The 12,927-nt window shown below is 43.5% G+C and overlaps 1 protein-coding gene across 1 annotated transcript in view; it reads right to left on the bottom strand.

Annotated features, from left to right (window-relative positions):
• Positions 1–3,508: 3,508 nt before the first annotated feature.
• Positions 3,509–12,927, bottom strand: part of ARMH4 (armadillo like helical domain containing 4) — a 146,112-nt gene continuing 136,693 nt past the window's right edge. The window contains exons 6-7 of the mRNA XM_004698612.4: positions 4,483–4,617; positions 3,509–4,267 (exon numbers count right to left, since the gene is read on the bottom strand). Of these exons, the coding sequence (XP_004698669.2) occupies positions 4,199–4,267; positions 4,483–4,617 (204 nt within the window). The 3' untranslated portion in view covers positions 3,509–4,198. The remainder of the gene's footprint in view (positions 4,268–4,482; positions 4,618–12,927) is intronic.

Here is a 12,927-nt window from a genome sequence, read left to right as displayed (position 1 = left end):
TGAGGGCAATGAATGTACAAATGTGCTTTACACAATTGATGTGTGTATGGATTGTGATAAGAGTTGTATGAGCCCCTAATAAAATGATTTTTGTTTTAAATGTTGAAAAGCAAAAAAAAAAAGTAACTCAAATTTCACTTATAGGTTTGTTCTTTTCAAGAAAATATCAAAGTTTGATATAATTTTGATTAACAGTTATACTGTCAACTTGTATTTTCAAAGTTTAAAGCAGCATTTAGTGAATGTTTGTTATTTGCTTGCATACATGAACAATAAAAAAATTTTGGATCTAAAAAAAAAAAAAGGAAAGAAAACCAGGTGTTTGTAAGCAAGTGTTTCTGGGAAACTATTTGAGGCAGTTTAAGAGCTGGAGGCAAGGCTAAGGCATGGCTAAGGAAGTCTGTTACTCTGGGATACTAATTAACTCCAAATATTGCACTTAAATTAAGCCAGGAGCTACAAAAAGATTATGGGAGAGGAAGTTTCTGAAGAAGTTTAAGAGAAAAGTATTGCCTTCTGATTGGGGAGAGAGCCTGGGGGGGGGGGGTTCTCTGTACCCCAGCACTCCACTCTTTATAGTAGCTTCACCCCTTATCTCTCTCCCCTCACTTTTCTCTCTTCACTATGGCCAAGTGTGATCGATTACATCATCCAATAGGAGTCCACAAGACTGCTCTTCTTTGTCTCTCTAAGAAAAACTATTTTCTGATAGGGCTCTACTACTCTATGTCCTCAAAAGAGCCCTGGTCGTGTAGTGGTTACGAGCTGGCTGCTAACCCTAAGGTCAGCAGTTCATAAGCACCAACCACTCCTCAGGAGAAAGAGGCGGGGCAGTTCTGCCCTGTCCAATAGGGTCGTGTAAATCGGAAACCACTTGATGGCAGTGAGAGCTGGGTTCTCCAACTTGCCACAGAATGAGAATCCTCAGCTCCTCCCACGGAAGATTCTGATTCAGCAGAATCCGAATATTTAACCAAAGGTCCCCCACCCAAAGTTTGGGAAATACTCTCTCTTCTTCCAAGAATGACACAGACCTTCTGATGTAAGAGGGAAGGTTCTAGCAGTCTTTACATGTTTCTGATTCACTGTTCAATGTTTTAAACTTAGAATAACCACCACGCATCTGTTATCTGCTAGTTTGTCATACTGTGCAGGTTTATGTGTGGCTGGGATGCCAAAGAGCATGCCATCATATTTCAGCTACCAGCAGGGTTGCCCAGAGGGGACCAGTTTCAGCAGAGCCTCCAGACAAAGAAAGACTAGAAAGAGCAAGCTGGTGATCTACTTCTGAAAATTCATCAATGAAAACCCCAAGGAACACAATAAAATGCTGTCTGCTTTAGGGCTGGAAGATGAGCCTCATAGGTGGAAAAACACTCTAAACACACAGGGACCACAAAAGTGAGCTCACATATATGTACCCCAACCATCAAGATGGCCCCGGTCCAGGCAGCATTGTGTTCTGTTTACACGGAGTTGCCAGAAGCCCAAGTCGCCTTGACAACAGCTAGAATAGAGTTGACTTATTTGCAATGTGCAGCAATAAGACGATACGCATCCTCTTTTAAGAGTTATTGATAAGGGAACAAATCAACAAGAGCAGCTTGAACAAGTAAGTAAGAAACTCAAGGGTCAATGAGTTGATAGGACTCGAGGAAGAACAATTCTGAAAAGAAAAATGGCGTCACAACGTGAAGAATGTAATTTCCAAAACCTCCCAAGCCAGTGAGTGGATATCGACTCCTCGGGACCCTACAGACCAGGGCAGAACTGTCCCTGTTGGTTTCTGAGACTGTCACTCTTTATCAGAATGGAAAGCCTCATCCTTCTCCCAAAAGAATGTAAATCGGGGTCACACTAAATTGTCTGCATGGAAATTGGTGAATTGGTGTATGGCCTGTTGTGTGCTTATCAACAAAGATAAAGTATAAAATAATGGTCCCAGCTATCAGTGCCATTAGTATGGTCTATATGCAGCTGAACAAGGTGGCCTGTTGTGGATTCTTGCTGAATTTGTCAAGAATACAGCAAACGACAGGGCCACCTCGCATTCACTTACTGCTCACCAAAGGAAAACTTACAGCAACCAGCTGCTCTTAGAAAGGAAAGCATACCATAGCCAATGTCAGGTGGTCTCTGCTGGTGAAAACACAAATTACTTAGGCCTGGCAGGATTCTGAATTCCGTTTTTATAACCTAACCTTGAGCTTATTTGCTAATTGCTAACGTCTATTTGTACAGCTCTCTTGACCAATTTTGCTTGTTTATGTACATATCTTGGCAAGAGTCATATTTGATTAAAAAAAAAAAACATTCTATTGAGCCAGGCATTTTATGAAATGGATTCTAGAAAGGTTTCTCTACTGGTTTCCTGAGCCCCCAAACCAAACAGAACCCACAGCCTGAGTCAATTCTATCGACCATAGGGTTTCCGAGGCTGTTAAGGAAGCAGGTAGCCTCATCTTCCTTCCATGGAGCAGTTGAGAGGTTCAGACCGCCAACTATTTGGTTGGCAGCCCAGTACTTAACCCTCTGCACCACCCGGCCTCCTTTTGGTTCTCTTGAGGGAATGCTTAAAATTGCTATGATTGTCATAGGTGCAGTGAGCAAGGAAAGAAATTGTGTTGAGTGAAATCACTCAACCAATAACAAAATTATCTTGATTAACCAGCTATTCCCTGATATGCTTGTTTTGAAAGAAAGCCTTGGAAATTGCACTGCTTCCTTGCAGCTCGTGTAAAGGGCACTGAGGAAGAGAGAGGGGCCCAGGGCTTGCAGTTCCAGTGGGTTGTGTCCCTGGTTCTTCCTGTGTGTAACCTTGGAGAATCAACAGTTTCACTTCTCCATGTCAATTCTGTCTTCTATCATATGGGCATCTGGCTAGAAAGAAACATACCCTACCTGACAGGAGAGCAATGAGGAAAAACAGGCAACTTGTCTTGAATATAGGATTCCTCTAGAAGGACTCTGATAAATGAGACTACATTGAGAGTAATATAAATTCTTCCAAGAGAATGATCCAAAATCTCTACCCCCAAACTCAACTTACTCAAGTCTCAAGTGCAGGAAATTATGTTCCAAGGGAAAGGAGAAGTGATCGAGCATCCACAGCGTGCAGTCTCTGACAGGCGCTGGTTTCCCATGCACTCCGGGATCACTATGGTTCTGGGGACTGAGCCTGCTTCCACCACACAGCGTCTCTTGTTTAAGTAAACGCCAAATAAGGATCAAGAACAGCCCACTCATGGCCAAGAACCACAAGTGTGGGAAGGCAACAATCTTAGTGATTCAGATTGGAGCCACGCAAACACAGGTCCCCAGGTGCAGAGACTCCTCTGGGTCTTTCCCTACCCTCATTTCATCTCAATTATTTTAAAAATATATTTTGGGGCATTCCTTCTTGACAGAGTCAAATGGGACCGAAGAATGTCTCACTGACAACTATCCAAGGCTGTTGGTGGATCTGTAGGACTCAAGCATACGATTTCCGAAAGCAAATAAATATACATTAAGATCGAGTCAATTTAATGCATTATCATTTCCGGTGCGGTTTTCTTTGTCTCTTGCCAGGAATGAAGCTAAAACAAAAAGCAAATTATAAAACTGGGAGCTTGAAGTACATAATGCAAGCTACATCTAAATCTAAGTATAATCTTAATGTGCTGAGACAGCTTCTTGACCTGCCCGCGCCCCCCCCCCCCCAAAGTTTTCATTCCAAATTTGCTGCCAGTTTTGATGCAAATGCAATCCATTTCCTGACGCTTGGCCCATGGCTCCAGGGACTGGCATGTGGCCCTCAGAAGGTGTTGTCTATGTTCAGGTTTCTATTGCCAATTCAAGCGTACCTTGTTGGCTAACTGTGGCTCTGATTACAGCAGGGAAGCCCAACCAAGGAAGAAGACACTGTGGAAAAATACAAACTATTTACTTAGTCTAACAACTCCTACTGAACAACAGGTATGCTGCATCCCCAGGAGTCATTGCTCACGGGTGTGGAAAGTTCATGTCACTAGAAAACCAAACGCTGCCTGTTGCATTGAGTACACAGCATGCCCCTTCTGCTCAATAAGAAAATACCCAGCAGACAAGGAACGGAGATGTGCAGGGACGTGGCAGCCAGTCCTTATTCTTTTTCTGTCCCGAGATGGAAAATAAAATCATAGCGTCATCGACTATCCCAGCAAAACTTTAGTCCAATTCAAAATTCATCTTCAGAGCTGTCAGCTAGGAGCATTACTCGGTCTTGCATGCTGTTGAATTCTCGCTGCTAAAGAAAGAAAACAGAAAAACCTGATTAAGCCCTGACACAGAGCAAAGGGCCCCCTTGAGAAGACCCCCTCATAAATGAAGGTGAGGGAGCAGCTGGAATGGTTAATCCCAATCACCGGGCACGTTGATCGTATTCACGCACCATTAGGTCCCAGGGGCTTTATTAAGCAAATTAGATAAGCAAATAACCTGACACTGCTGTCAGTTCCATACCTTCCTCTTATGCCGTTTGAAGCCATTTCTCCTTCGGCGATTCATAACCTTGATGCTGTAAAGCGCTCCCAAGATGAACAAGGCTCCAGCTATCCCAACGCCTACAGGCACCAGCATCCCAGACATATAGCTAGCCTGCATGGAAAGGAAACAGTACTGACCGGAACAGCACCCTGGGATTCTCACTCCTGCTGGAGTGCAGCAGGTTTGTAGATGCTTTGAATCCTCCTGTTTTGCTTTGACATACAATAAAACATAGCATTCTGTTTCAGGGATTCAGGGGCAGTGAATTATTTAAGGTGGTTCTTCTCACCAAAGTCTTAACTCTCACCGAATGACCTTTCCCTACATGGGTCTGGTAAGAAAGTGGGGTAAGATGCTGACAGGATTCACCAGTGAGTAACTGGCAACAGGATTTCCTGGAGTACCATCTTGCTGTGTGTAAAATGAGCCCTTTGAGAAGCAGGAAGAGGGATCCCATTACCAGCCAGAGGCAGAATGGAGCGAATGCTCTGCACAGTGAATCTCCTGGATCCAGAAAACAGCTCTACCATCAGAGGAGCAGCAACAGAATCAGAACCCAGAGCTTGGAACAAAGTGATGGATTTCCCAACCTATGGAGCAAGGAAAGCTGAGTGCTTTCATGCAGTAGGCTGGCTTGCAGAGTAGGGTGCCTCTGGGCACTTAATTGGGGAAGTTGGATTGGCTGTATTACCGAAGTGGCATTGGCTACCCTTGGGCTGAGGCTGAGTGGAATGAGGTGACTCTGGCACTGAATTCAAGGAGTTGGGTTTGCTGACCCAGGGAAATTGAACTGAATGCCATTGGATTGAGTGGTATGCCCCTTTGGACATTGATTAGCAAACTGAAAAAACTTGGTAACATGTTCTGATCAACAAATCAACCCTGAGCATTTCTCACTGGCATTATAATTTGTTGACTTCCTTACTAAACCCATTAAGCATGAATTTTGTGAGTTCTTTGTAACCATTACAATTAATATTAGAACCCAGAGAAGTAAAATAATTAAGACCATACAAGGGAGAAGACATCACAAAGAGGTGGGGTTATTATTTGATATTTCAAACTTGGAGTAAATCAGCCAGACCTAGTGGCACTTCCCAACCCCCCTTGCATGTTCACATTGGCCAACAGCAGTTTGGGATGACAGCTATATATTTCATATGGGTGGTATAAGCTTCCAAAGGCTAGAACTATTAAGATGTTATCATTAGGAAAAAGGTCAGTCTGAGTGGTCGAGGAGTTCATGTGTCCTCTGGAATCCTGTGTTTCTTTGAGGGCAACAGGGCCGTGGCATGAATTATTGATACAATTGTTCCCCACCCCCACCTCTAAAGAATATATGTTGACATCCCAACCCTGTTTCTGTGGCTGTAATCCTATTGGGAAATGGAGTTTTTCTTCTTATATGAACAAGGTCATCCCAGTGCACTCACATCTGAGTTGTAAAAGAAAGTTAGCATGGTCACCAACAGATGGGAAGACCATCAACAAGACCAGGAACTACAGCCACGAAAGGAGTGGACATGATCAGGACCCTGCTTTGGATGCTCAGAAATCGACTTTCTGCTTCTGAAAGCCTCCCACTTGCTGCCCTTGGATGATAACAGCCCCAGAGCACCAGGCCCCCGTGGGGGGTCTTCTCTCTCCTTCTGAATCAGCTGCACTTGAGAAAGGAGAGCAGAATGTGCTTGTAAACCAGCAATAGGTGGACGCACCTAGAAACAGCAGGGAAGAAAAGACCGGGAAAGAAAGGAGCGGGGACTCTGAAGACCAGGCAGGAAAGCAAGGCCAAGGAGAAGCGCATGCACATGCGTGGATGAATTAAGGGACGTGAAAAGGGGCAGATCTCCCCAGGGGGCAAGAACAAAGCTGGGGCTGGGAGAGAATTTCCAGTGTGCCAGCCTCAAGGAAGAAAAGTGGAAAGAAGGCACAAAGATTGTCACCTCCAAGAGAGACGGGAGGTTTCAAATGCATGGTGTCCCCACGGTTCCTAAAGCATCACTCTAGATACCTGGATGCTACAGGCAGTTATGAGTCACCACCCATCCTTGGACTTGGGTAAGGATCTACTCTTGAACTTGGGACAAGGCCATCATGCTAAGACTGCACCCCGGTCCTTGGCCAGTGTGTTTGGTCAGGTTGACTAGAGAAACAAATCCAGTGACACTCACATGTGTCAGAAAGAGCTTTCTATCAAGGAGTAATTATAATCAAGAAAACATCCCAGCCCGGTCCAACTCAAGTCCCTAAGTCCCTCTTAAAGACTCATGCAGCCACATGCAATGATGCAGAATACAGGAGGATCACAGCTGCTGGGTGAAAAGTCAAGTAGATCCAGGGTCAGTGAAAATATCTCAGGGCCATGGCAGCTCTCAGAGTGCCCAAAAACAGAAAGGGAAAGGCAGAGAAATGGAAGCCCCCCCTGGCCCTCCTTAAGAGGCCATGCCCACAATGAGGCACCATGAGACTGTGACCTGATCGACAGGTTGGATACCACCCCTACAACTTTTATATATCTTCAAGTTGACATAAAAGTATGTAACGACCACAGTTAGTGAGAATGTATCAGTAGGCACTACATAGTTTCTGAGACTATAAATCTTTACTGGAAGAGACAGCCTCTTCTTTCTCCTGGGAGCCGCTGATGGTTTTAAACCACCTGCCTTGTGGTGAGCAGCCCAGCACTTAACCCACAGTGCCACCAGGGTTCTTTTAAACTAAAAAAAAAAAAAAAAAAAATCCACCAAGTTGATTCTGACTCATCAGGACCCTATAGGGCAGAATAGAACTGCCCCGTGAGTTTCCAAAACTGTAACTTGTAGAAAGTCTCATCTTCCTTCCACAGAGCAGCTAGTGGGTTCAAACTGCTGACCTTTTGGTTAGCAGGCCAATGCATAGTCCACTACACTACCAGGGCTCCTTAGACAGGAATTATTTAGGAGAAGTAGTGACAGAGCATGATGTTATTTGAGTGACTGAAATTTTTTATGTAGCCCAGACTATTTCTAGTATTTCAGAAGGAGCAAAATCAGAGACAGAGAATAAAGTTTTCTGAAAAGTATTGCACTATGCAGTCTGTGACGCTTTGCCAACATTCAGAGAAGCAAGCCAAAGACCCCAGGACTAGACCTTACCAAAAGTTCACCCCGGTTCTGCCTCCCACGGTCTCGTTAGGGTAGACTGTGGGCATTTTCCATTAATTTGAGAACCACAGCAGTGTTCAGCAGCATACTAAGTGGTTTTCCCCAAGAAGCAAAGCCCAGTCATCTTTCAACAAATTAAAATGAAAAAAAAATTAAAATGCCCTGCAGAGGCCCGAACCTTTTCTAAAGCTCTTCCAGATCCACTCAAGCTCATAAAATCTCTGTAATTTTCCACGTGGAAAGATGCTGGAAAGAACGTTGTAGTGGTCTGACCAGAACTGTGAATCTCCACCCCACCCCACCCCACCCCCACCCCCCGGCAAAAAAAAAAAAAAATCACCATTCCCAGTGCATGGAGGCGTGTATGTCCACGTTGACATGTAACACACTTTGAGCCCATTGGATTTAGGCTTTACAGATTTGTACGCCCTAAGGATGATATTCAAGCTTCTAGAAGATCAACTTATCAACTCCTGTGTGAGCTTCCTGCTGGAACTTAACCCCACACCATAACATTTATATGAGGGAATGGTGGTATCTTAATTAATGTTGGGCTGCTTAACTACAAGGTTAGCAGTTCGAAACCACCGGTCTTAGAAATGCCCCCGGACAGTGTTCCCTGTCCTAGAGGGTTACCATGTATCGGCATAGACTCCACAGCAGTGACTTTGGGTACTTATCTCCCTGGGTTCTAGTACTCATTGCAATGGATACACAAAACTCAAAGATAAAATTCATGATTTAAGAGTTTATTATGGAAGTTAACAAGTTGAAATGCCAACCAGAAATGCTCAGGGTAGCGGTTTACTAGGACATACTACAAAGTTTCGGGTCTGCTAAATAATGCCCAAAGGGGCATACTACTCCACCATAAACCTCATCCGGAAGACTTTCAGATCAAACTCCATGAGTCAGCAAACCCAGCTCCCTGAATTAAATGCCCAAAGGCACCCCACTCCAGTTAGCCTAAGCCCAACTGCACTCAGTTCCCTTCCAGGGGTCAGCAAGCCCAGCTTTCCCAATTAAGTGCCCAGAGGTACTCCACTCCACAAGTCTCCTGTACCAAAATCTTTACTTGTTCTGTGGGTTGGGAAGTTCACCACTCTGTTACATGTTGGCAAAATTCACCACTCCTGGTTCCGCTGCTGCGCCTCCGATTGTATAGCTGTCTCTGGATCCAGGAAATTCACTGCACAGGACCCTAAAGTCCAGAGGGCATGCTCCATTCCTGGCTCTTGCAGGTAGTGAGATCCCTCTTCCTGCTTCTCAGAGGGCTCAATATATGTATATGGCAGGATGGCACTCCAGGGAATCCTGTTCCCAATTATTCACAGGTAAATCCCATCAGTATATTCCCCCACCTTTTACCAGAACATTAAATAATTCACTGAGCCTGAAGAAAATTCATGAAAAAATTCCATTATCTTTTCATTCAGTTTTCCATGGATTTTCTAAGCCCCCTTGTATTCCAAAATACACCGCTCTTCCCATATTTCTTATTTGCACATTTAGACTTCTTGGGTGTTAAATCATGGACATTTCATTAAATTTCAGTTATCATTTTTCTCTCCTCTTGACTTTGTCTGGGGGGGGGGCATTTGCCTGTGCTTTGAAATGACACATAAATTACATGCTGGGAACAAAGCAACCTTATCCTCCTCAGATTTAATTGAACTGTTCCTCTTTTTCAAACCTGACAAAGAAAATAACCTCTTCATGTAGAATTGTTTATAGAGAAATAAAAGCAAGACAGCATGCACATATTCTGTAAGTTATTGAGTCTCCATCGTCACTTTCTCTGGTTCATCAGTATGAGATGTGCAGGGGAGTCCAGGTGTGATAGTCTGAGAAGAATTTGACCAGAAAAGCAGAACTTCGGTTTCATCAAGAGGAAATTTCCAAAAAACCTAGCACAAGGAACATTCCACTACATTTTTTTTCATTGTTTAAAACTTTTACTGTCATAAAAAGACAAAAGAAGGCTACTAGAAAAAGTTTCTCATTTAAAGAAACTAAATAGACATGTCAGCTAATTTTCTTAGTGTTACATGGCCCTAGACTAGATAGATCCTGAACTGGAGGGGGAAATGCTTTTATTAAGAATATACTAGGTCATTGGGAGCCAACCTCTTGAATTTTTATTATATGTTTTTCTGATTTTCAGTATATGAAACTCAGAATTGATAAACCTACAGGGACAGCAAGTAGAATAAGGGTTTCTGGGGGATACAGTGGGAGGGTGGGGGGAGATGGGTAAAAGGGAGCTGATGTCAAGGAGTTCAGGAAAGAAAACAATGTCTTGAAATCAATTATAGTAGCCATTGTATAATACTGCTTGGTGTGATTGAATGATGAAATGATATGTCTGTATTAACTCCAAGTAAAGTGGTTTTAAAAAAGGAAAAATATATATACTGGGTCTATGGGAAAAAACGGAACTAGATTATAGCATACCAATACTAATATGGATGCTAGATGAAATAATAATTCTGTATTAATGCTTAGCTCACTCAATGCCAATGAGTCAATGCTGACTCATAGCGACCTCCTGTGGATTTCTGAGACTATAACTGTTTACGGGAGTAGAAAGCCCAGTCTATCTCCCATGGAGCTGCTGGTGGTTTTGAACGGCCCGACCATGCAGTTTGCAGCCCAACTTGTAACCACAACACCACCAGTGCTCCATGAGTGCTCGTCACTGTGCTACGGCTTGGTAACAGAATCTCCCTGTTCTTCAAATAACCTCATGGCACAGTGATCGCACGTTGGGCTGCTACTACAAGGTCAGCAGTGTGAAACCACCAGCCACTCCTCAGGAGAAAGAGGGTGCTTTCTACTCCCACAAAGTGCTACACTCTCAGAAACCCTCAGGGCAGCTCTACTCCACCCCAGAGGGTAGGATCGACTCTATACCAGTGAGGTTTTTGTGGCGGTGGTGATGGTTTTTGATTCTTTTTTTTTTTGGTTTTTGATTCTTAAGAAAGACACGGAGCTATTTAGTGACAGAGAATCACAATGTATGCAACTTATTCTCAAATCAGTCAGAAAAAAACTGAGAGGAGCAAGCACAAACATGCAAAAAAAAAGCACGTCATCTAAAATGTTAACACGCTCATCTGGTAAAAGATACATTCGTCCTATTATTTTTATTCTGAAATCTTTCTATAAACATGACCAAAATTAAAAAACGCACTGCAAACAAGTCAATGCTGACACAGCAAACCATTGGGAAGGGTAGAACGGCCCCTCTAGGTTTCCGACACTGTCATTCTTCACACAAGTAGAAAGCCCTGTCTTTCTGCCAAAAAGTGGCTGTTGACTTGGAGCTGCGAACCTTGCAATTAGCAGCCCAACACGCAGTCACTATGCCACCCGGGCTTCAAACATCTTAAAATAGAGAAAAGTCAAAATATTGTTAGACATACTTATTTTTTCTTTAGGTTTTGTAATGTTTGATTGCTTTAAGTATGTGAGGTGTCCTTCCTACCTAGAAAAATGTATTTGTTCAGAACTTCTATTTTCAAGAAAGTTCTAGGAAAAACTTGTCATCTACTGTAATGCCTAAAGTCGGCAGAATGAATTGCTGTGGATTTCTTAGGATTTCTGTGAAATGAGCCGTGTTTCTAAATTGAGTATTCATCGGAATCACCTGAAGATCTGGTTAAACACAGACTTCTGGGCCCCTCTCTCAGAGTTTCTGAACCTGCGAGTTTGGAGTGGGCTTCACAACTTATCTCTAACAAGTTCCCAAGTAATGCTGATCCCAACCACCCACTGACAGCCCGTGTTGTGAAGTGCCGTATAGTCTGGGTCATTCTTTTGTCTGAATGCTTTCCTAAAGCTAGCAGAAATATAATGTTCTGGTGACATAACAGGACTGGTCATCATTTCACAACTAAAATGATTACAGATCTTCATTCTCTGAAGAGAAATTCAGAGATTAAAAAGATGTAGCAAGAAGTAGACTCACCAGCTTCTTGGACATTTAACCAGGAAATATTAATGATGCCCTGCCCCCTATCACCTTTCAGCCAAACAATAGTCCTACGAAGTGCACAGTAACACCCTGAACAACGTATTCCTCAGAGCAGCCAACACTCAGACCAAGAGGAACGCATTTCCCCAAAGCAAAGGTCAGGAGGCCAGCGGAGATTGGAGAGAAGGCTGAATGGAAGCAAGGCGCTCAATGGTCACTTGAAGAAGAGGATGTAGCCATGGAACTTGGTTATCTATTGCCAGTGGGACTGTAAAATAGGACGACCACTGGGAAAAGTGATGGCGGTGGTCCTCAAAATGTTGGAAATGGAAATACCACATGACCCACCAATCCATCCACTTAGTATATGCCTGGAACAGTGGTTCTCGACCTGTGGGTCACAACCCCTTCAGGGGGCCTAACGACCCTTTCAGAGGGGTCGCCAGATTCATAACAATAGCAAAAGGACAGTTATGAAGTAGCAACGAAAATAATTTTATGGTTGGGGGGGTCACCACACCATGAGGAACTGTATGAAAGGGTCACGGCATGTGGAAGGTTGAGAACCACTGCCCTAGAGAAATAAGAGCTACAATACAAACAGATAAATGTCTGTCCATGCTGATCCCAGCACGATTTCAAATCGCAGGCTAAATCAGTAACAGAAGAAACCCACAATGGAATGCTGCACAATATTCAAGAATCATGATGTTGAGAATGATGAGGGCAATGAATGCACAAATGTGCTTTACACGCTTGATGTATGTATGAATTGTGATAGGAGTTGTATGAGCCCCTAATAAAACGATTAAAAGAACAATAGGAAAACAAGTCAGATGGCACAATAATAAAGGAAATTCAAGTTTTGGAGGTAAAAAAACCAAACATGATGCAGCTGCAAAAACATGTCATAACATGAATGACCCTAGAGGGCGTGATGCTGAGTGCAATAGTCAACCACAAACAGACAAATACTGACATGTGCCACATGGGCCTTGTACTGTGAAAAGTCAAGAAAAGCTTTCCATATTAGAAGAACTATCTTCGATGGTTAGCAGGGGCGGGAGGAGAAGGGAAGGTAAATTTCTGGCTTGAAATGTGTTGACTTGGGTGAAGGGGAAGACAACATACAATAAGAGGATAGTCAACAACAAAAACGACGGAGGGGGGAAGACATGGAGAGGAGTGCAGAAGTTACAGGCAACAGACACACGATCCTGCAGTAATGGTGATCTACGCGTAGCTACGCAAGCTGAACAGGTATGGCAGGGAGAGGGAGGAGCGTACACACACAAATATATA

This window comes from Echinops telfairi, unplaced genomic scaffold (genome assembly GCF_000313985.2).
Source record: "Echinops telfairi isolate 266 unplaced genomic scaffold, ASM31398v2 ScPeMD7_18;HRSCAF=68, whole genome shotgun sequence".
Lineage (NCBI taxonomy): Eukaryota > Metazoa > Chordata > Mammalia > Afrosoricida > Tenrecidae > Echinops > Echinops telfairi.
This window is presented reverse-complemented; position numbering and strand designations above follow the sequence as displayed.